Source organism: Dromiciops gliroides, chromosome 2 (genome assembly GCF_019393635.1).
Source record: "Dromiciops gliroides isolate mDroGli1 chromosome 2, mDroGli1.pri, whole genome shotgun sequence".
In the NCBI taxonomy this organism is placed as follows: domain Eukaryota; kingdom Metazoa; phylum Chordata; class Mammalia; order Microbiotheria; family Microbiotheriidae; genus Dromiciops; species Dromiciops gliroides.
The window spans coordinates 215679836-215700108 of record NC_057862.1 but is presented as its reverse complement, the minus strand read 5'-3'; the positions used below and the strand labels follow the sequence as shown (position 1 = coordinate 215700108).

The 20273-nt window shown below is 38.6% G+C and overlaps 1 protein-coding gene across 1 annotated transcript; it reads left to right on the top strand.

Annotated features, from left to right (window-relative positions):
- Positions 1–7037: 7037 nt before the first annotated feature.
- CALM1 (calmodulin 1) lies at positions 7038–19749 on the top strand. The gene is made up of 6 exons (XM_043985785.1): positions 7038–7425; positions 10815–10845; positions 11940–12083; positions 15130–15236; positions 15613–15748; positions 15914–19749. The coding sequence occupies exons 1-6, from the start codon at positions 7423–7425 to the stop codon at positions 15940–15942; spliced, it is 450 nt and encodes a 149-aa protein (XP_043841720.1). The 5' UTR covers positions 7038–7422; the 3' UTR covers positions 15943–19749.
- Positions 19750–20273: the final 524 nt, after the last annotated feature.

Here is a 20273-nt window from a genome sequence, read left to right as displayed (position 1 = left end):
AAGGCTATTCTGAGGACTTTTCATGAGGACTAGGGAGTAGAAGTTAAAGGAAGTTATCAGAAGACAGAATTTGGTTGAACATAAGGAAAAACTTCCTAAGAATGAGGCCTTTTCTTAATTCTAGTGCCTTCCTTCTGTCAATTATTTCCAATTTATTTTGTTCATAGTTATCTGTATGTTGTTCCCAAATTAGATTTTGAGCTCTGTTTTTCAACCTTTTTTTTTTTTTTGTATCTTCATCTCTTAACACAATGCCTGGAACATAACAGGCATTTCACAAATGTTTATTGACTGACAAACATGGGAGACACTGTCTTTGAGGGTTGCACTGGAGGTCTGTAAGCAAAAACTAGATAATTTCTTGGGAATATTGTGGAGGGAGTTCGTGCTTTCAAGTTGGCCTATAACCTCTGAAGTCCTTTCCAATTCAGATTCTCTAAGTCTTTTATGGAGATACTCTTTTAAAGTATGACTTTAAGATATCTCATGCAGTAATCCAAATAATAGTCACTGGAAAAAAGAAATACACCAAAGCCAGTGTGAATCAAAGTTTTTATAAATACAATTTGCAGAATACGTTGTTTGATTGAATGGCAGTTCTATCATTTTTAGAGTGTTGTAGACAATAGTTTTTGGAAATGATGTTTTTTACATTAGTATTAATGTCAATAAACAATGTACAAAAATAATGCCTAGTATAAGATCTGTGTTTTATATTTTAGAAACAGAATTCTTATTCTGGTTTCTTAAATTCTGTAAAACTTGGCTATCTGTGGTTTTTTAGCTCAGCTGGTAAGTACAGTGCTAATAAGAAAAAAAAAAAGTACAGTGCTAATGAAGCCAAAGTCATGAGTTCAACCCTTTTAATGACCAGTTAACTTTGCTTTATTCCATGGACACAGAGATCACCCTTGACCCCTGCTAGTTGTCTTTCATATTAATGACTTTGGTCACAAGGGAGAACCCAGAAAAAGAGTGAAGAGCTTTCACCATTACTAGGAAAACAGCTCAAAGCTCATGCCCTATTGATGGTGGGTCATTTGGGTCATCTTTGCATATAAAGCATAATACTTTTTCTTTTTTAAAAAATTATATTTGAGTAACTACTTACATAATGCATTGAATTATTGTCCAATTATCCAGAAAATGGAGATAGAGTGAAATTAAAGTGACTATAAAACACGGTAAAAAAATAATTGTACACATTAGAAATATGACTCCTTCAAGTCTACATATATATATTATGTATAATATATGTATGTATGTTTACTTTAGAACTGTAACTCTAAAATCTAGCAACACAGTACACCTGTGTCATAAGTTGTCTTTGTATCCCCATTCTAGCAAAGTGCCCAGAAATTAGTAGGAGCCTAACAAATAAATATTTGTTAAATGGAAGGACACATTACAGGGAAACAGGTACTGTATTTATTAGATTGCTACTTTTTTTCTAATGGCATATAAACACATTCTAAAATTTAGATATTGCATAAGTATTTGGTAAGTAGATTGGTGCATGATTGATAACAGTAAATTTCAAAGTACAAAAATAAATCTTGTTGGTGAGGAGAATAAAGGTTAAAGTACATAATCTTGTACACATATAAATCTAAGCTAAACTCACATAAAAGACAGAATTTAACATAAATGACTTGATCTAAGTACTGGCTCTACCACTAGCTAATTTATGACACTTCTTCTCTTTGTTTATTCATATGTGAAATGAGGGACCTGAACTAGATGATCTCTGAAAGTCCCTCTGTCCAGTTTAGATGTCTGACTATACAGAGGCACCGAAAAGATGTTGGATTCTTGAAAGCTCTATTAGTGGAACACAAGTCTTGTCAGGCTCTACCAGATCAAATATAGGTTGGTAATGGATCATATCTATCTCTATTGTCCCAAGACTAGTCTAGCTAAGCATGACAGAAGGACTCACCAGAGGTTTGACTACAAGGTGGTGATCTTGGGGTTTCTTTTGGCCACAGCTACTCGTAAGAGATTAGGAGTTAGAGCCACGTTGATGAAATCACACATCATTCAAAGTGTCAGAAAGGAGAACAGTGGTATAAATAATTAAAAATAATGGGTAATAAAACATTTCATATTTCACTTTGGAATTTTTTTTGGGGGGGTCATACAGATTGAATTTACTAATTATGTGTAAGTTCATGTGTATTCCCTGAGATAACTCAAAAGGATTCTGGCTGGCCAGGGAAACCAACTTGTGGATAATCCATTAATAAATAATTGATAATTTACTCTAATAATTTGTATTACAAAAATAAATTATAATAATAATTACAATAACAAAATAACTAAATAAAATGGACTGGGCTACTATATAAAGCACAAATATGAGACCTTTCCTTAATTGACTATTCTCAAGGAATGATATTTTGAAGATGCCTTTTAATATATATGTATGTATATATAGAGGTCATTTAATTTAATTAATAATACATGAACAAGAATGTCCTCTCACAAAATCCCCAGAAAGTGGTCTCTAGCCTTTGCATGAAGACCTCTTACAATATGTGGAAACTGATTTCTGTGTAGCACATGAACTCAAAGTTCTTAACTCGGTACATGGGATAATGGTGTGAGATAGATGCCATTAGACTCTGAACATTGTGAGTGCCAATTTAGTTTTGTTGTAGTCCTGATCATTGCTGTTCTTTTCCTGATTTACATTGTTCTCTTGATTGAGTACTCATATTCCAAGACAGTTTTGTGACATTTTCAAGAGAGTTAATGACAAAATGGGATGCAATGGGCTAAGGTGAAAATAACAATGGACTGGGAATTATTATTTGGATGTTCTAGTGGCTCTGCCATTAAACTAGTTGTATGACCCTGGGTAAGCAAGTCATGTAAACTCTGAGCATCCTTCTTCGTCTGTGCCATGAGCAAGTTTGGCTATGCTAGATGATCTTTAAGGTTCCTTTCAGCACTAACATTTTATGGTTCTGTGAAATAAATATGCAATGCAATAATTTAATGCTACTTATATTGTAGAGAGAATCCTTGCCTAGAATCATACATTTAGAGCTAGAAGGAACTTTAGAGGTCATCGAGTTTAACCCCCTCATTTTGCAGATGGGGAACCAAGGCCTAGGGGGGTTAAATGATTTGTTCAGAGTCACATAGCTAACAATTATATGAAGTATAATTCAAGCCCAGGTATTCCTGACTCTTAGGCCAGTGACCTATCTATTATACCACAGTCTCAAATATGTCCCCTCAATTATTGGTACTTCCCAAATTGCTTTGAATTTATTCTGAATACATTTTATATTTACTATCTATATACATCTTGTTCCCCCAGTAGAATGTAACTCCTTGAAGAGAGAGATTGCTTTGCTTTTATCTCTATCTCAAGAGTCTAGGATAGTGCCTGGCATGTAAGAAGTGCTTAATTAATTATTGTTGTTGATTATAATATTATTAATTGGTCCTGCAAAAATGGTATGAAAGCAAAAGAAATGTTATATTGAACAGTTCTATGGGGGTAATGTTATAAGTAGCTGATCAAGTGAATGGTTTTGTGACTTTAAGAGAGGATTTGATTGTATCTTATTTTGCCCATTGAGGATATGCTGACATATTACTCCATATCCCCTCCTGAACTTTGTGGATATTATGAATTGTGTTTTTACATTGCTCAATTCATTGTATTCATGCTACTTTGCATTCTATTTTTTTTTTGGTGGGGTCATGGGGGTTAAGTGACTTGCCCAGGGTCATACAGCTAGTAAGTGTCACGTATCTAAGACTGGATTTGAACTCAGGTCCTCCTGAATCCAGGACTAGTGCTTTATCCACTGTGCCACCTAGCTGCACCCTGCATTCTATTTTTAAACATTTAACATGATTACATTCAAACATTTCTTTCTTTTTTTTTTTAGTGAGGCAATTGGGCAATTGGGGTTAAGTGACTTGCCCAGGGTCATACAGCTAGTAAGTGTCCCGTGTCTGAGGCTAGATTTGAACTTAGGTCCTCCTGAATCCAGGGCCAGCGTTCTATCCACTGTGCCACCTAGCTGCCTTCTAAACATTTCCATAAAACCAATTCCACTTAAATGTCTTAGTTACATGGACTTTTAAAATCCTGATGAATTATGATCTAAATTCGTAGGATAGTTGCAGAATCTTTAAGATGGAATGAACTTTAGAGATCATCTAGTATAATTTAATTTAACAGATGACATTGAAGCACATCGAGGTGAAATGACTTCAAACTCACATAGGTAGCTAGGGACTAAGCTGGGACTAGAATTCTAGTCTCTTGGCTCCCATGCTAGTTTTCTTGTTTATCTTCAGCATCAGAACATTTAACTTTCAGGATTCTGTTTGATTTTAGAAAGAACTGAGTCCATTGCAAAGAGAAGTCTGTCAGCCAGATGAATCTACCTCCTGAATCAATAATTTTTAAAATCTGCTCTTTGAAAGACTTGTTAGTGATGTCATTTAGATTCATTCATATAAAATGTAATGTTGGAACCCAAAAGGAAGACACAACATAGGGTACAAGTTTAATTACTTTATACTCCAATACTGACTCACTGCAAGATCTTGGGCAAGTCACTTGGACGTTCTTATATTTCAGTGTGTCAAACTAGCCATAAAATTTAGTAAAGCATGACCTCATTAAAAAAACCCAACAGATGTGACAGCTAAGATAAGCTTTCATACATTGAAGGATGACCACAAGAAACTCTTAACCGATTTATAACATGAAGAATCACAGAGTGGTACTGTATTAAGTTTAAAAAAAATTTCCCTTTTGGAGATTGAGTTTTGAGCAAGAAGAGTATGTTACAAACACACATACATACACAGAGTTGTACTGAATTGTATTTTGAGGACAATTAAGGCTAAGCAAATTGTTTAATAGAAGAAAAAATGTTATTTTAGAGAGTGAATAATTTTGGAGGCTAGAATGACCTCACTTTACAAGAATATAATAGAATAATTTCAATATTGTTTATTATTCTAATACTACTGATAATATCCTATTACTTATACTAGGCATGTCATGGAAAAAGTTGCATTTAATTCTCAAGAAACTAGACAAAAAGATAAGTACAAAATATCTGATGAACTAAGTATATTATTAAGCAATGGAATCATTCTTAGACCTGTAAAGCACTGGATTATTAATATTGCTTGAACTGATTTTTGTAGGTCCCCCTTGTTTATTTCCTTATTTATAACTTTCCCTTTAATAGTGCACTTTATTCCCATTAAAATTCCTCCTTACCCTTCCCACATCTCCAGCTCCCAGTGAACATAGAATTATGATTTCTTTGTAGATTTTGAAAAGGGAATAATGTATTCCTAAATAAAAAAGGAAGATTATGGTAATCTTTAGTTTGTTCCAGAAACCACTCTAAATTGAGCTGAAGTTTCAGCCTTTCTATGGCATTCCAGAAGCAGATCCATTAAGAAATGTATAATCCTACTCCAACTAATTGCATAGGTGGCTTGCATAGCATTATCCTGCTAAATCCTGTGGTCTCTGCAAGGTACAGGAACATTCATATTCTTTTTCAAATATTTTTCTGCAGTCAGAAGCAAACATAACCAAGCAAAACACTCTCTGGTCCACCACGTCAATCAAAGAGTTTGCAACGTTCTCTGAAAGACTAAGCGAAGGATAACTTGCAACTGTTGCCCTGGCCTTGTAAACAAAAGATCAAATTCTGTGGTCTGCCTTTGCAAGAAGTGAAACTATAGCATTTTGTCAAGATTTAAAAAAAAAGAAAAGAAAAGAAAAGCTTGTACTTAAATTGAATGACTGAAAACACAATTTTACTACGTTGCAGTACTATTTAAAATATACCTTAGGTAAAGTAAATTTAAAGGTAAAATGTCATTTTAGAAGGCCCAGCTTTCGTTATGAATGTGACCAAGCCATAGTGTGGAGGGGGTGGAATTCTTCTGGATTTTTAATATTTGCCCGTTCTTTATGTATATGTGCTGTAAAGCTGCTGCCACCACCCATGATAAGTAAAATATATATTTTTAAAACATGACTTTGCAAGTCATTAATGCATTACATTTTTGTCCTCTTAGAACTGAAATGGACGGTGTTTTTGCACAGATAAAAGAAGAAAAAGCAGCAGGGGGAAGGGTAAATGTAATTCAGGTTTACTGAGGGGACTATTTAATGGAAAGACATGAAGAATTAGGCTGTTCAATATTTTAAAGTTTAATTGACAGCCAAAGCAAATCCCTCCCACTCCTAGCTATTTCTTCAAAACTAAGGGAAAAAATATGGAGAGAGAACCTCCAGCCAACTTCTTCCACCATAAAATTGCAGCTTGGTTTTTCTTTCCCCAGCCTATCTCTGATGTTGCTTTACATTTGATGCAATTCATTTCTGCATCGACTCCATTTCCCTCCCTCCCCTCCCTCAAATACTTTTAATCTCCTCTTCTCCAGTTATTGTAGCACTTGGGGCAACAGTTTTTTGGTTTTGTTTTTTGTTTTTAAGAGCAGGTCCCATGAAGAAGTCTGCAATGTCAATGAAAGCAAAGTTAAGACTCCTAGACTCTGAGACCCCTGCAGTAAGGGCATCTTTCCCAGTCAGGAGGCAAAGTATTGCCGCAGGGAGATCTCAGGGTGAGAGTGCGGAGAGTTTACCTTTTCTGGCTATCGCAGGGCACCTATGTCACCCAAACCTCACTGACAGACGTTCTGCAAACCGATCGTTCCTATCATTCCCTGCTTTATTCCCACCCAAATTCTAGAGCTCTCTGCTGCACTTCATGCCAAGGTGCGGTCCCTTCTACTTTAGCCTGTGGATACAAGGAAGGGAATGCCTCGCTTTCCCCTACCTCTTGCTGCCCAACCGACTTGACAGAGCAGGGGAGGAGGAGGAGGAGGGGGAGGAGGAGGAGGAGAGGGAAGAGGAGGAGGAGAAGGAGGAGGAGGGGGAGGAGGGGGAGGGGGAGGAGGAGGAGGGCCGGGCCTCAGGAGGGTGGAGAAGGAAAGGGAGGGGGGCGGGTAGGGGGAACGTATTAGGGGCGAGGCTACGCACCGCGCCGCAGCCACTCTCCCTCTCTCTCGCTGCCTGCGATCCCCAGGCTCTGGCGGAGGGATACATCGCATTATATATAGAGAGCGTTGAGGCGCAGTATCACACCTCCAGAGCTTGCAGTGGGAAGTCGTTTGCGGGAGGCGGCTCCGTTACTCGGGCGGCGGTGGCGGTTGTAGTAGCAGCAGCAGCAGCAGCAGCAGCGGTAGCAGGAGCAGCAGCGGCGGTAGCAGGAGCAGCCACAACAACCTTGTTAGCAACCTCGGAGGCCGGAGCTGCAGCAGGAACAGTGGTTACAGCACTAGTGCAGCAGACTCCCCACCGAAGCGGCATCAGCAACCTCATTCGCTCCTTCCTTCCTCTCTCCCCTCTCGCGCACAATGGTAGGTAGGGGTGGCTCCTGCTGTCGTAGCAGCTGCTTGCGCTTATTATCCCCCTTTTTCTAAGTACTTGGTTTATTTCCCATTTTTTGTGGTTGGTTTTTTACTTTTTGGAGGGGGAAGGGTTTGCTTTTTAATTTTTTTCTCTGGCTCTCGCAACGAGGTGCGAATAAGAGAAATGCCTTTTGGAATTGCTTTGTGTGTGTGTGTTTCCTTTGCAATGGAGTTTCTCATTTTTAATTCCCTCCCCCTTCCCCCCTCTGCTGAACTTCGCCGTGGGCTGTGGAGCTGCATGGGCGCTGGACCTGCTGCAGCATCTGCGCTCTCTTGTAGCCCAGCCACCCCCTCTTCTCTCCCTTCCTCCCTCTCCGCCTAGCCCTTCACAACAACCAACGCACGCTTCCCTCAGCTGCCTGCAGTGTCTTGCCTGCAGCGCGCCTCTCACCTCGGGGGAGGCTGTCGGAGGGCTGCAACTGGGGGAGGGGGATATGATTGCCTTGTGTGTCTGCGTGTTGGGGTGGGGGGGCGTTGGGTAGGGTTGCAGCTTAGCTTTGGGGAAACGGCAGCGAGGTTTGATGTTCGAAATGATGTACGCGTTCTTCTCCCCAGGCCGACCACAGAGAATGAATGAGCCTTTGGCGCATAACGCCTGGGCCGGACCTCGGGCTTTGGGGTTTTTGTGCCTCCGGGGCTGTCGCCACCGTGACTGAGACGCAATCCATGTTCACTGCTAGTTGCTCCCCGATTGCCACCTAGTGCACCCCTCTGAGATTGGACCAGAGGCGCCCACTTCTCTACCATTCTTGTGCGCGCTGGACGCGAGTTGGGGGGAGGGAAGTTAGGAGACTGGGAAGGGTGGAGTGGGGGCAGGAAAGCAAGGAATTGGGGGTGGCGATGTAGGAGACTTGGATAGGACGGAAGCTGCTGAGCTGCACTGCGCCTAGGGGGGTGGGGGCTCTGCAGTTATTGCAATGTGTCCCTTTCCTCCTACCCCAAAAACGCAGCTGTAAAACCATTTGTGGGCTTCGTTACATCATGAGGTCTCCTCCTTCCCTAGAGAAGCGTTCTCGCTTGCGCGCTAATTGGGGCGGGGAAGGCGGGGGGGGGGCGGGGGGAGGAGGTTGAGGGGAGCTGGCGAGCAGCTTCGTTTCCATTAGAGACTGCAAAGTTTCTGCTTTGGGAGGAGGCGGCTGCGGAGTGGGATGGAGGGTATTGGAGGAGGCAGCCGCCGGTTCGCCGGCTTGTGAGACCAGAAGGGGGTGGGAGGTGGAGGAAGAAAAGAGGAGTGGGGGTTATTGGACAATGGTGAGCACAGTGACTGCGGTGGTTGGAAAGGGGAAGCTCCTAAGTCCCTGTTGCTATAACCCGAGTGGCAAAGCACTTTTTAGCTTTCTGTCTATTTCTGGAATCTTCCAAGTCTCCCACAATTTCTCCCGATCTCAACTTTTCCTAATATGCAGTCATCCCTTCACTTGGTCATGGTTGCGCTCCTTTTCAACTGCATTTCCTTACCCTGCACTATGTTACTTCCCGGTCTGTGGGGGGAGATGCCCTCCATAGTTTCCGCTCTCTCTTTGCAGTTCCTGCCGGTCTGTAGATTGCCAAATGTGATTATGGGCCGTGCTGGGTGTGTGTTTTCCACAACCCCCTTCCTCCATCACCACCCCCCTCCTCTGGGGATAACTGACATCACTGGGACAGGATTTTTATGGCTTGGTTGGGTGGGGTTATTGCTCCAGTGTTACTACCTTTGCCCTGGTAGTCAGGGCAATAGGGTGGTGTCAGGAGGCAGTTGCTTAGGGAAAGAAAACTGCTGGATGCTTTATAATGGCCATGTACTCTTCAATAGTTCCAATATGTTATTTTTTAATTTAATTTAATTTTTTTTGGTGAAGTGGAGCTGGTTGTTCATTTCTTCCTGGCTGAGGATAAGGTGTGGCCTTTTCTGTTGTTCTGGTAGCGTTATATAAATCATGACTACTTCACTTGATCGAAGAAAGCCAATTGATTGCTACTGGGGTTGAAAGAGTGTACACTTCCAAGTTGTTTACTAATCAGAAAACTTAGGTTCAAATGTGATTACTATTGTGAAAGGCCCTGAGAGAGAAATGTTTCCTTCATGCATGACTTATCAAGGAAAAAGCTATTAGGAATTATTTTGCAAGTATGTCCCCAAGGTTTCCTTAATTAAAAGCAAAATACATCAGAATAAACCTTGCTCTCTAATTCTATTTGCTTTACTGTTCAAGGTTCCATAGCCCAAACAGTGCAAGGGAAAATTCTATTTCTTGGCATTGACAGATGTGGTTCTTATTATGAGAGAATCTTTGATACCCTTAAAATGGGTGAAGTGCATGTTATACAGTAAAGAATAATTTTTTTCCCTACAGAGAAAGGCAGATGAATAATTATTGTGTAGGTTTCTATAACCTTAATGTTTCTGTATTCTATAGCAACTAAGTTAAAAACACATTCTCTTTGTCACTGAGTCACATGGTAATTTGTCTGGGAGCATTATAAAGTGGTAGGCTTTTAGCAAATAACTTCCCAATTAAAATAACCAGAAAGCATTTATTACATTAAAAGGAAGCTTTGAGGGTGGAGGACAAAATCATTGGTATACATTTGGTTTTTTTCCCCATTTAAATGCATCTCCTATAAATGGATTAACATGCTTTTATATCCAATACAGTATAATTACATAACCTGTATTTAGAGTGCCAGCAGCAATACTCAAGGTACTATAAAAGCATAGACCTGGATATGATCCTGTTAGCTCTGGAGCCTGCAAAGAGTTGGGCTGGGTCACTTCTTGGATGAGAAAAAAGTGGTTACTGCAGGAAGCTGTATCAGTGATTCGGTAGATGGCGCTCTTTTGTCTCAGTTCTCTGTGGATACCTTTTAACTTAATGCTGAAAAGCATTCTACCACCAGAGGTGCCAGTTTTCATATAATATATCAAGTCAAGCACTGACCTCTTCTGGTTATTTAAAGTTCTCATAGCATTATAAGATAAGCCACCAATTCATAAAGAACTTTAACCAAATAGCAGTTGTCACTTTCTTGCAGCAATGTATTTTAAAAATGGATACAGTGTTTTCCCCGTTGCTTGGGTTTCTGGTCTGGTAGCTGATTTTAGGATTTTGCAAAAGATTCTCTTTCATTTTAACAGTTTTTTGTTGGTTTTGGGGGTGGGGGGGGCATCACAGGCCATGCAGGGAAGAAAAATCAATCAGTAAACATTTAAGAGCCTATGTGCTAGGCATTGTGCTAATTGCAAAACAAGATTTAATTTAGGAGCTTTCAGTACATTTAATAGAACTGGAAAGCCCATCACTTGATTCCAAACTTTTGCTGCATTGGATTTTAACATTATTCTTTTCTTCATATAGGCTGATCAGCTGACTGAGGAGCAGATTGCTGGTGAGTGTTGATGATGATGGGAAGTACCTGGTAGACCTGTGCTAGTAGTGATTATTGAATGGAAAGGCACTACCAGTCTTGGGGGCGAGGGGAGAATCCATGATAAAAGAAGGAATAACATCAAATGTAACAAATAATAAATGCCTACTAGTGAAAGGAAAATAAATGTATGAAGATTGTTGGATGCCCTTTAACTTTGAATTTCCTTCTTCACCAAGCCAAACTGACTAGTTCTTGCATTTGCTCCTTTTGGTTCATCCTTTGGTTTATTAACTAATGAATCAAGTAAGGAGGGACTAATCTGTTCCCCTTGAAAGGGTTTAAAATGGCAAGTGTACATACTGTCATTGCCTGTCTTTGAAGTTTTAGTTGAGCTTTCTCAGTTCTTAATTTGTCAGTTTTTAGTAATTTGAAAAGTCTTTGCTATCTCTCTCATAAAATAACCTAAATGGAAATGAACAGGTTTGATCTCTCTAGAGCTATAATTATTGAGAAATAAAGCTAGGAAGCAGTCTCTGGTGTCATTGGTAAAAAAATTGGTTTGGTTTTTTACTTCAGTTATATTTTGTTAAACGGATCTTAGAGTACTTATTTAAGGTAGTCTCGTTTCTAAATGTTTCTAAAATTATTTTTGTAGACCTATGTGACTAATTCCCTATTTACTCATAGAAATCATATCCTAGAAATCATAATAATGAAAGGTTGTTGAATTTTGTTTTTTTTCTTAATCAGACTTTATAATTAGGGATTTGAGAGAGATCATCTAGTTCTGTTATGTTTGTGAACATATCTAGAAATAACTATTAAACAACAAACTAAAATATGTATGTGTGTGTATATATATATGTAGACATCTGTATATCTATATCATAACTCTCAAGTCTGTTACTAGAGAGGAAATATTGCCACAAACAGATACATATGCATTTTGAGCTGCTATGAGAAGATAGTATGATAAAAAAAAATTATTGAAGTATTTTAATGAAGATATTTTTTTCTACTCTGGAAAGTCCTGGTTAGGTAAGCATCAGACACTTGAATGTTCCCGATTATGATCCATAGACTGAGGTGTTTGTGGTGGCTTTTGTTTTCAGAATTCAAGGAAGCCTTCTCCCTATTTGACAAAGATGGAGATGGCACCATTACGACAAAAGAACTTGGAACCGTCATGAGGTCATTGGGTCAAAATCCAACAGAAGCAGAATTACAGGATATGATCAATGAAGTGGATGCTGATGGTAAGGGCTCCAGTGTTGTGTAACTTTCTCTAGTTAGAACATGTTGTAAGTCTGTCTTTCAGGCCCGTGAGTAATGACACAAAAAGGGCTTATGTCTTCGTCACCTTTCATGGGGGTGATCATATGGAATCTGCACCAAGAAATTAAAATCCAATGTAGTTCTCTTTAGTCCTTACCTAGTGAAACAGCTTTCAAGGAGTAGTGAGTGGCTAGAGGGCTAGACTTGGAGTGTAGAAAATCTGGATTAAAGTCCTGTCTCTTACACTACCTACTATGCTGCCCTGGGCAAGTCCCTTAACCACTCAGTGGCCCCAGGTAAATGATTGAGTTGTCAGTCTGTAGACATAGAGGTACTTTGCATACTGGAAGTTCCCTACACAGGTGAAAACACAAGTTAGAACCAAAATTGTGTTTATTTATTATCAGTATTGCTTATATATCTGAAAGTTCTATTCTTCTTGTTACCTAGCTTGAATTCTCATAGTTCCTGGATCTGCATGGTTTTTTTTTTAATTGTATGACTTTCCTACTAAAAATTTTCATATCATAAAACATTTTATTGGTCAACATTTGAGAGCCTTTCACATGCAGAACATTGTTCCTAGTTCCTTAGGGGAATAAAAAAGAAGTAGAAATAGTTTCTGCATTTAAAAGAGCTTATTGTTTAGGTATAGTGGAATAGAATTTTGATTTGTCCCCTTAAGCTCTCCTTTTATTGGGTCATATATCATTATTGACCTTAGCTATGGTATAAATTAAGTAAACACTGAGATGTCAAGTAACAGTGTGAAATGGGGGTGGGGCAGGACAAGGAGAGTCAAATCATGGAAAGCTGCTTATAAGAGAAGAAATGAGTTGAGGAGGTTAGTGGCAGAAGTCAACAGTAATCCAAGGCTAGCAGCCTTGTTAACCTAAGTTTTTTTCAGAGTGACTTAATTGGATTATATTTTAAAATTTGTTGCTTGGATAAATTAACAGGAACTCTATTTGCAGTGTTAAACAGGTGATATTTGAGGGGGTGTCTGTTTAAAATGGTTCAGTTATTGGGGGAGGGCTCTTAATATACCTTACATTTGTCTAGTACTTTGTTTTCTGTTGTGTTCTTTGTGTACATTATCATTTGCTACTCATAGCAGTATAACTGTCTGGGGGAAGGTGGTACTGTGCTTAACAGAATAACTGAAGACTCAGAGACATGAAATTATTTCTCTAAGGTTCATGGAAAGTAAGTGTCTGAGCTAGGTCTAATCCTCAGTTTATCTCATTACTAATCTAGTATTCTGTCTAGCTATAACTCTGGCTTCTGTTCCAATTATTTTGGAAAATAAACCTAATAAATAGCTTTAAATTGTATTAGTTAACTACTGAGATGCTTAGGTAACTAGACTAATTAGGTGAATCTCTACTTCCCACCCCCAAACTATTTAAAAAAACAAAACTAGGAAGCTCATTTTTTGAGGTGACAAAAATTGTATCCTCAAGATACAGGCTGCAGTAATTGCAGCTGATGTGATGAGGAGTGATTATGCATAATCAAGAATTTTAAGGGCATTAGCTGTGAGATTTGGCCACTCCAAAATATTTTAATAAATATCTTATTTTTTGTGGTTGGTTTTTAAAATATCACACATAGGAAATAACATTGGGAATTTTGTCCTTTGAACCCCCCAAATTCATAGAGTTATAGTGTATCCTAGTTGTAACTTTATCAGAAAGGATACCTAGAAATGCTGACAATATGATACTATTAGTTTTTTGTGATTTTACTCCTTTCACTTAACATTAATAGCTTATCATTTGGAATAAAAATCACTTTTTTCCTAGTTGAAGTATTAACAATAAAACTGAAAGATGGTCATGGCAGTAAAGATTCTTTTGATAGGAAAATAGGTTGTCTTAAATCATGGTCTAAGATATGTGAAATTCCCAAACATCTTCAGAATGAAAGATAGTAAGAAAAAAGGGTAATATGATGTCTATTGATTGGCAATGGGGTACATGGAAAGCATCCTAGACCAGAAGTCAGACTGCTTGGGTTTGAATCTAGGTCTGCTCCCCAACTACCTGTGTGACCTTAGGCAAGTCAACCACTCTAGACCTTAGTTTCCTGTTATAAAATGGGGGGTTGGTCTAGAAGCCCTCCAAAGTCAGCTAGGTAGAGTAAGTGGATAAAGTGTGGGTCTGGGCATCATGGGAATCAGTAAGATGTGCATTCAGCTCTTGCTTCAGACACTTAACCTCTTCTAGAATCAGTTTCCTCATTTGTAAAATGAGGATAATAATAGCACCTATATGCCAGGGTTGTTATAAGGATCAAATGAGATAATACATATATAGTGTTTTTCAAGCACCATATTAAATGCTAGCTATCATTATTCTGTATTATAAAGCTCCTTCCAGCTCTAAGTCCATGATTCCATTATCATGACCTTAATGTTGTTTATAAAGGAGGGTGGGAAGCAGTAGAGGAACGTAAAAAGACTATATGGGCCATGGAGGAAAGAACCAAATTACTTATCTCAGTCCTCGTCCTTTTCTTCCAAATTTAATGCAGCTCACGTTAATCATTTTGGTGAAGGAGATGGTATCAAAATGCCTGTTTATGAGGTCCATTCTAGTCTGTGAGCCTTCGCTTATCAGCAGCATCACTTAGGTCTCTATAAATTCCTACTGAGTTGAGTGGATGCAAACATGGAAGGAGAAACATCTGTTCCCTGTGGGAAATGAGCTCAGGAGCCAGGCTCTAGGGAACATGAAGACTCAGCTCATATGATATTATGATTTCTCCTGTTCATTTGTTCTTTCTTGTTTTGTTGCATGAGCGATGCAGTGGAATTTTGGAGTCAGTTTTGTACTTAATCTATGGATTGCTTTGTATTAAAAGGTGCTGTCCTAAAATTAAGTGGTCTGCCAGCTAGCAAATGCTTAAAAGTATCTACTGGTCATGAAATGGTATTACTGAGTATCTCATACCAAAAAACCCAAACAAGTTTTAATCAAGATTGAATAACCTGCTTTCTTTTTATGCTTTTGTTTTTCATTTGAGGTAATGGCACTATTGACTTTCCTGAATTTTTGACCATGATGGCTAGAAAAATGAAAGATACAGACAGTGAAGAAGAAATCCGTGAGGCATTCCGAGTCTTTGACAAGGTATTTCTGAATCCACATAGCAGCTTTAAACAAGGTTATCAGAAGATTATTAAATCATCTCTAAGCTATGATAGACATTTATCCCCATTAACTAAGCTTTTCAAATGGTCCTTCCAGTATCCCCTCTTGATGGAATAATGTTTATATTTGTGTTGGGGTAGGAATATCTCATGGTTACAAAGATGGGACTTTTAAACTGGTCTTGAGCTTTTTATTGGTTTTAACGAGTTAGAACATCTTTGCTACAGCTGACCCAGGTGCAGGGTGTAGACCTAGAAAATGGAGAATTATTAATGTGAGCACAGATTGCATGTAGAACAGTTGCGTGAAGGACTTAACCTTACTAAAGAACTGCATAATTATTGATTGTTCACAGGATGGCAATGGTTACATCAGTGCAGCAGAACTACGTCATGTAATGACAAACTTAGGAGAAAAACTAACAGATGAAGAAGTAGATGAAATGATCAGAGAAGCAGACATTGATGGAGATGGACAAGTCAACTATGAAGGTAAAATGCCCACTGCTAGACTTTTTTTGTTTGTTTAGCAAAATGGACGAGGTACTTGACTTCTTAGATATTGGGTTTTCTTTTATGCAAAGTAAAATTGGGATGTTTTACTAAGTTAAAGTTGTTTTGAAGATAACCAAAAGCTGTGGTTATTTGTCTTTTCAGAATTCGTACAGATGATGACTGCAAAATGAAGACCTCCTCTCACCTTTTTTCCCCCCTCTAGATGAATCAAATTGAATCTTTTACTTACCTCTTGCAAAAAAAAAAAAAGTTCATTTATTCATTCTGTTTCTGTATAGCAAAACTGAATGTCAAAAGTACCTTCTGTCCACAAAAAAAAAATCTGCATGTATTGGTTGGTGGTCCTGTCCCCAAAAGATCAAGTTACACATCAGTTTTACAATATAAGTACTTGTACTACTACCTTAAATGATAAGGAAGCACTTAGTGGACTCCTTAAAGTTCCATTTGCTAATGATTATTACACTGTTTGGGCTGGCCAGTTTTTCATGCATGCAGCTTGACAATTGAGCACAGTCAGACATTTGTATTAAAAAAAAAAAGAAAAACAAAAAAAACAAAATTAAAAAATGTACCCATGTGGGGTTATCTAGTTCAATTTGTTAGTATAAATTGTCATAGCTGGTTTACTTAAAAAAAAAGTAAATACAATAAAGTAAAATTGGTTTACCTCAGGATGGTATGCAGCAAAATGGTTGAAGGATGCAGAATTTCAAGATGTAGCGCTAATGGTGGTTCTTCTGTATTTAAGTGTGCTCCAAACCTTAATGATGATCTCAAACTCTGGATGGCATGTCTGTGTTTCTATTGGTTTAGCATTGTCTGCATTGCACTATAGTGAAACGGATGTCAGGCTGTTACCGTTCACACAAAATTTTTGAAAAGAAACCTTCACCAAGGGAGCATCTTTGGACTCTCTCTTTTTAAAAACCTTCTGTACCATGACTTGGAGCCGGCAGAGTAGGCTGTGGACTTCAGCACAACTATCAACATTGCTGTTCAAGATATTACAATTTATGTCCATTCCAAGTTGTAAATGCTAGTCTTTTTTTTTTTTCCAATAAAAGACCATTAACTTAAAGTGGTGTTTAAATGCTTTGTAAAGCTGAAATTTAAATGGGGACAGGGCAGCCGAGGGTTGGGGATATCGGAGAAGGAGGGGAAGTTTTGTGCTGGCAAACCAGTACATATTCAAATACCTGTACCTCTGGGTTTTTCCTCCTCCACCCTCCCAGTAGTAAAAAGTAATCTCTGAATCCTAAAATATTTACTAGAGACAAACATACTGATCGGCTTTTTTTTTTCCTACAATTAAAATGTAAGTCTAGTTGGCCTTTTTACTGCTAATAGTAGTTAGGCAGGGATTCCTTTAAAACATGCTGCTGATAACCTGCTTTATGTAACTTACTGATACCATCTATGGGAAAGACGATTCACGATTTAGTATGGTAATGTAACCCAATCCTTGCTGTGTGTGATAGAAGCAGTAGGCCACTTTTCTAAATCAAATCTCTTCATGCCTAAAAGACTACCTTTCATCATGCAACTCACAACTCATTTATACATGCTATTCACATAGCATCATGTTTGGGTTTCTTCTCTTTTTCCCCTCTCTCCCAATTCTCCCTTCCCCAACTTGTTCTGCCTTTCTACTTTATTTCCAAATAGAACTCTCTGTGTATGCTAGTTCGCAGCTTGTAAGTAGAACTCCAGCCTGGAGTGAATTTTGTGTCTAATTATAAACCCTGTAACCAAAACTATTAGAAAGTGCTGACACCAACCTTTGTGATGGCATCAGCTCATAACTAAAAAAAAAAAGTCACTTTAAATCCACATTGCATTAAATGGGCCACACTGTAGGAGGATGGATTTTTCTCTGTGGTTAAATTAGTTCTATCCAATTAATAAGTTTGTAGGTTTTGAGTTCGTGTGTGTTTATTGAGTTTATTTGTCTGGGGCATAGTGGGATACTGCTGGGGAAATCTGAGAATGAGTCTGCTACTTTGCAGCTAACTAATGTATGAAGGGGCTGATCCCTGAAGCATTTTGCAGCTTTTGCTTATGTTTCTGTCAGATGATGGTTAGGAGCAGTGAGGTGTGGCATAACTCAGATCAGTTCTTTGTTTTTGCTATTTGTGTGTGTGTGTGTGTGTGTGTGTGTGTGTGTGTGTGTGTGTGTGTTTGAAAGTTAGTGACCAACCTGAGGCTTTGAGAGACTTTTTAAGTTTCAGTTTTTCCTGTTACTGAACCCATGAACATTAGATATCACTGCTTATTTTTCCATAACATATGGAGAAAAATCCATTATTTGGGCAGGTGATTGTAAACAATGGCTTACATCAGATCCCCTTCTAGTGCTGGAAATTTCCCTACACTGGAATTGCTACTGAAATGGCTCTAGCTAGGAATTTTAATAACTTGATAGTCTATGATTGTTTTTTCTGTGTGTGTGTGTATGTATGGGGGAAGAGGTAGGCATGGAATAGCCTGGTTTTTGGCCTAGTCTCTGGTTTTAAATCTATTACAAGATTATTTTAAAATGCCTCAGTCGATGACTACTTGCTGTTTTAAGAGAAGTGACTTCAAAAAAACCCAAATCACAAGCCTTTCCAACTCAGCTTTCTCCACCTAGCCCCTTTCCTAATGCTAAAGGGGCTTTTTGATTCACGCATTAATGAACCATCTGAACTGAGTATCCAGGAAACTTGATTCTTAGCTTTTGGGTCCTTTTGAGAAGCTAGCATCCTATTCTGAACCCAGGCACCTTCCCCTAAGAATGTCTACCAACAATAAAATGTGCAGAAGTGAAGAAAAAAGCTGGTGAGAAGTAGGCAAACATAAGCCTTTCCCCCTCCTGGTGTTTGGATAGAGACAAAGGAACCCCAATTTTTTTTTTTAAGTCAGAATCAAGTGTTTAGTGTAAACAGAAACTGGATATGGTGAATGTTTTTGAGTGAGAGTTGTAAGCTAGTGATGTTGCTCTTGGACTTGTTAACACTTTCCAACTACTCTTTCCCCTAACCCTTCCAGCTTTATAAATATATGCATATATATCTATAAAGTCACTAGTCTAACTGGCATTCTGCTTTAGCCTAGGATATGCCATAAAACTGCTCAGTACTTGGCAAACACTTTCTCATGGTTTTGTTCTCCATCTGTTGGGGGTAGGTGTTGAGAGAGAGGCAAACATATCTTGATATTTCAGATGGGTTTTTGATGCACTATTGCCAAGGAAGGATTTTTCTGATTTTTTTGACAAATACATTTTTGCACACACTCTAATTGGTGTCTTTCAGCAACCTAAAAGATTGAAAATTAGCTACTGTACATATTTTTATATTCTCTTTATAAAATGCATGTTTGATTGTATTTGTAACAACATTGTAATGGCTGTCTAGTAGGCCTAGAGCTGATGTATTTTGTGTCAAAGCAGTAGCAAATGCTCCCCTCAACATACTGGGAATTTATTCCTAATCAAAGAATGTAAATCTGGTCAAGCCTGTTCTTCCTTTACTCAATTATTATTTTAAAAATTTGACTTTACTGTGCAACTCCCAAACTGCTTGCTCATCCTTTGACAGCTAGGTTCTACTAATCTGTCTTAATCCATCCCTTCAGCTAGCGATTTTAACCCCTTGAAATTGACTTTTAGGAGAGTACATGCTCTCTCCCAAATGTATCTCTGCAGTGGAAGGTAGTGAACTGTGTGGAGTGGTGTTTTCCCCTCCCCAAATTCAATATTATATCCATTAAACACTTCTGTAGCAAAGCTCATGGTAGTTCTTTTGTTACCAAAGTTGCCCTTCATGATGACTTTTTGGCAAAGATGTAATTGAAAGTTTCTGTAACAGATCAAAATGTGTGGAGGTTTAACCACCTCTTTGATGGGGGACCAACTTATGGAAATATTGTAAATAAATTTATTTATAAACCTGGCACTGTATTCAATAAACATTTCTGCAGCCTTTCATCTCTAACCGTGAAGTCTATAGGTTTCTAGATTTTTTTTTTTTAATTAAAGCATTCACTCTCTGTACACTGCACAGGTTAGACCCAGGCTCTGTGTAAGGTGATGCCAGAGGCCTCTGGCTAACAAGAGGGAATGGAGAAAACCTTTTCTATATCCACTGTAGCTTTTATGTTATATGCTTACTGTCTTTAGTATCCTGTTCTTTGTAGAGTTGGATTGAATTAGTTTTCCTCTTTGCCAGTTAGTGCTGGCCTCACGCTAGAAACTTTCTTTGGTCCAGGCTATATAACCCGCAGAGGTAGCAGTGTAGGGTACAACTGGAGTTAAGGTTACTCAATATGGGTTAGCTACCATTTTTTTTTTTTTTTTTTTTTTGCGCGGGGCAATGAGGGTTAAGTGACTTGCCCAGGGTCACACAGCTAGTAAGTGTCAAGTGTCTGAGGCCGGATTTGAACTCAGGTACTCCTGACTCCAGGGCCAGTGCATTATCCACTGCGCCACCTAGCCGCCCCAAGGGTTAGCTACCATTAT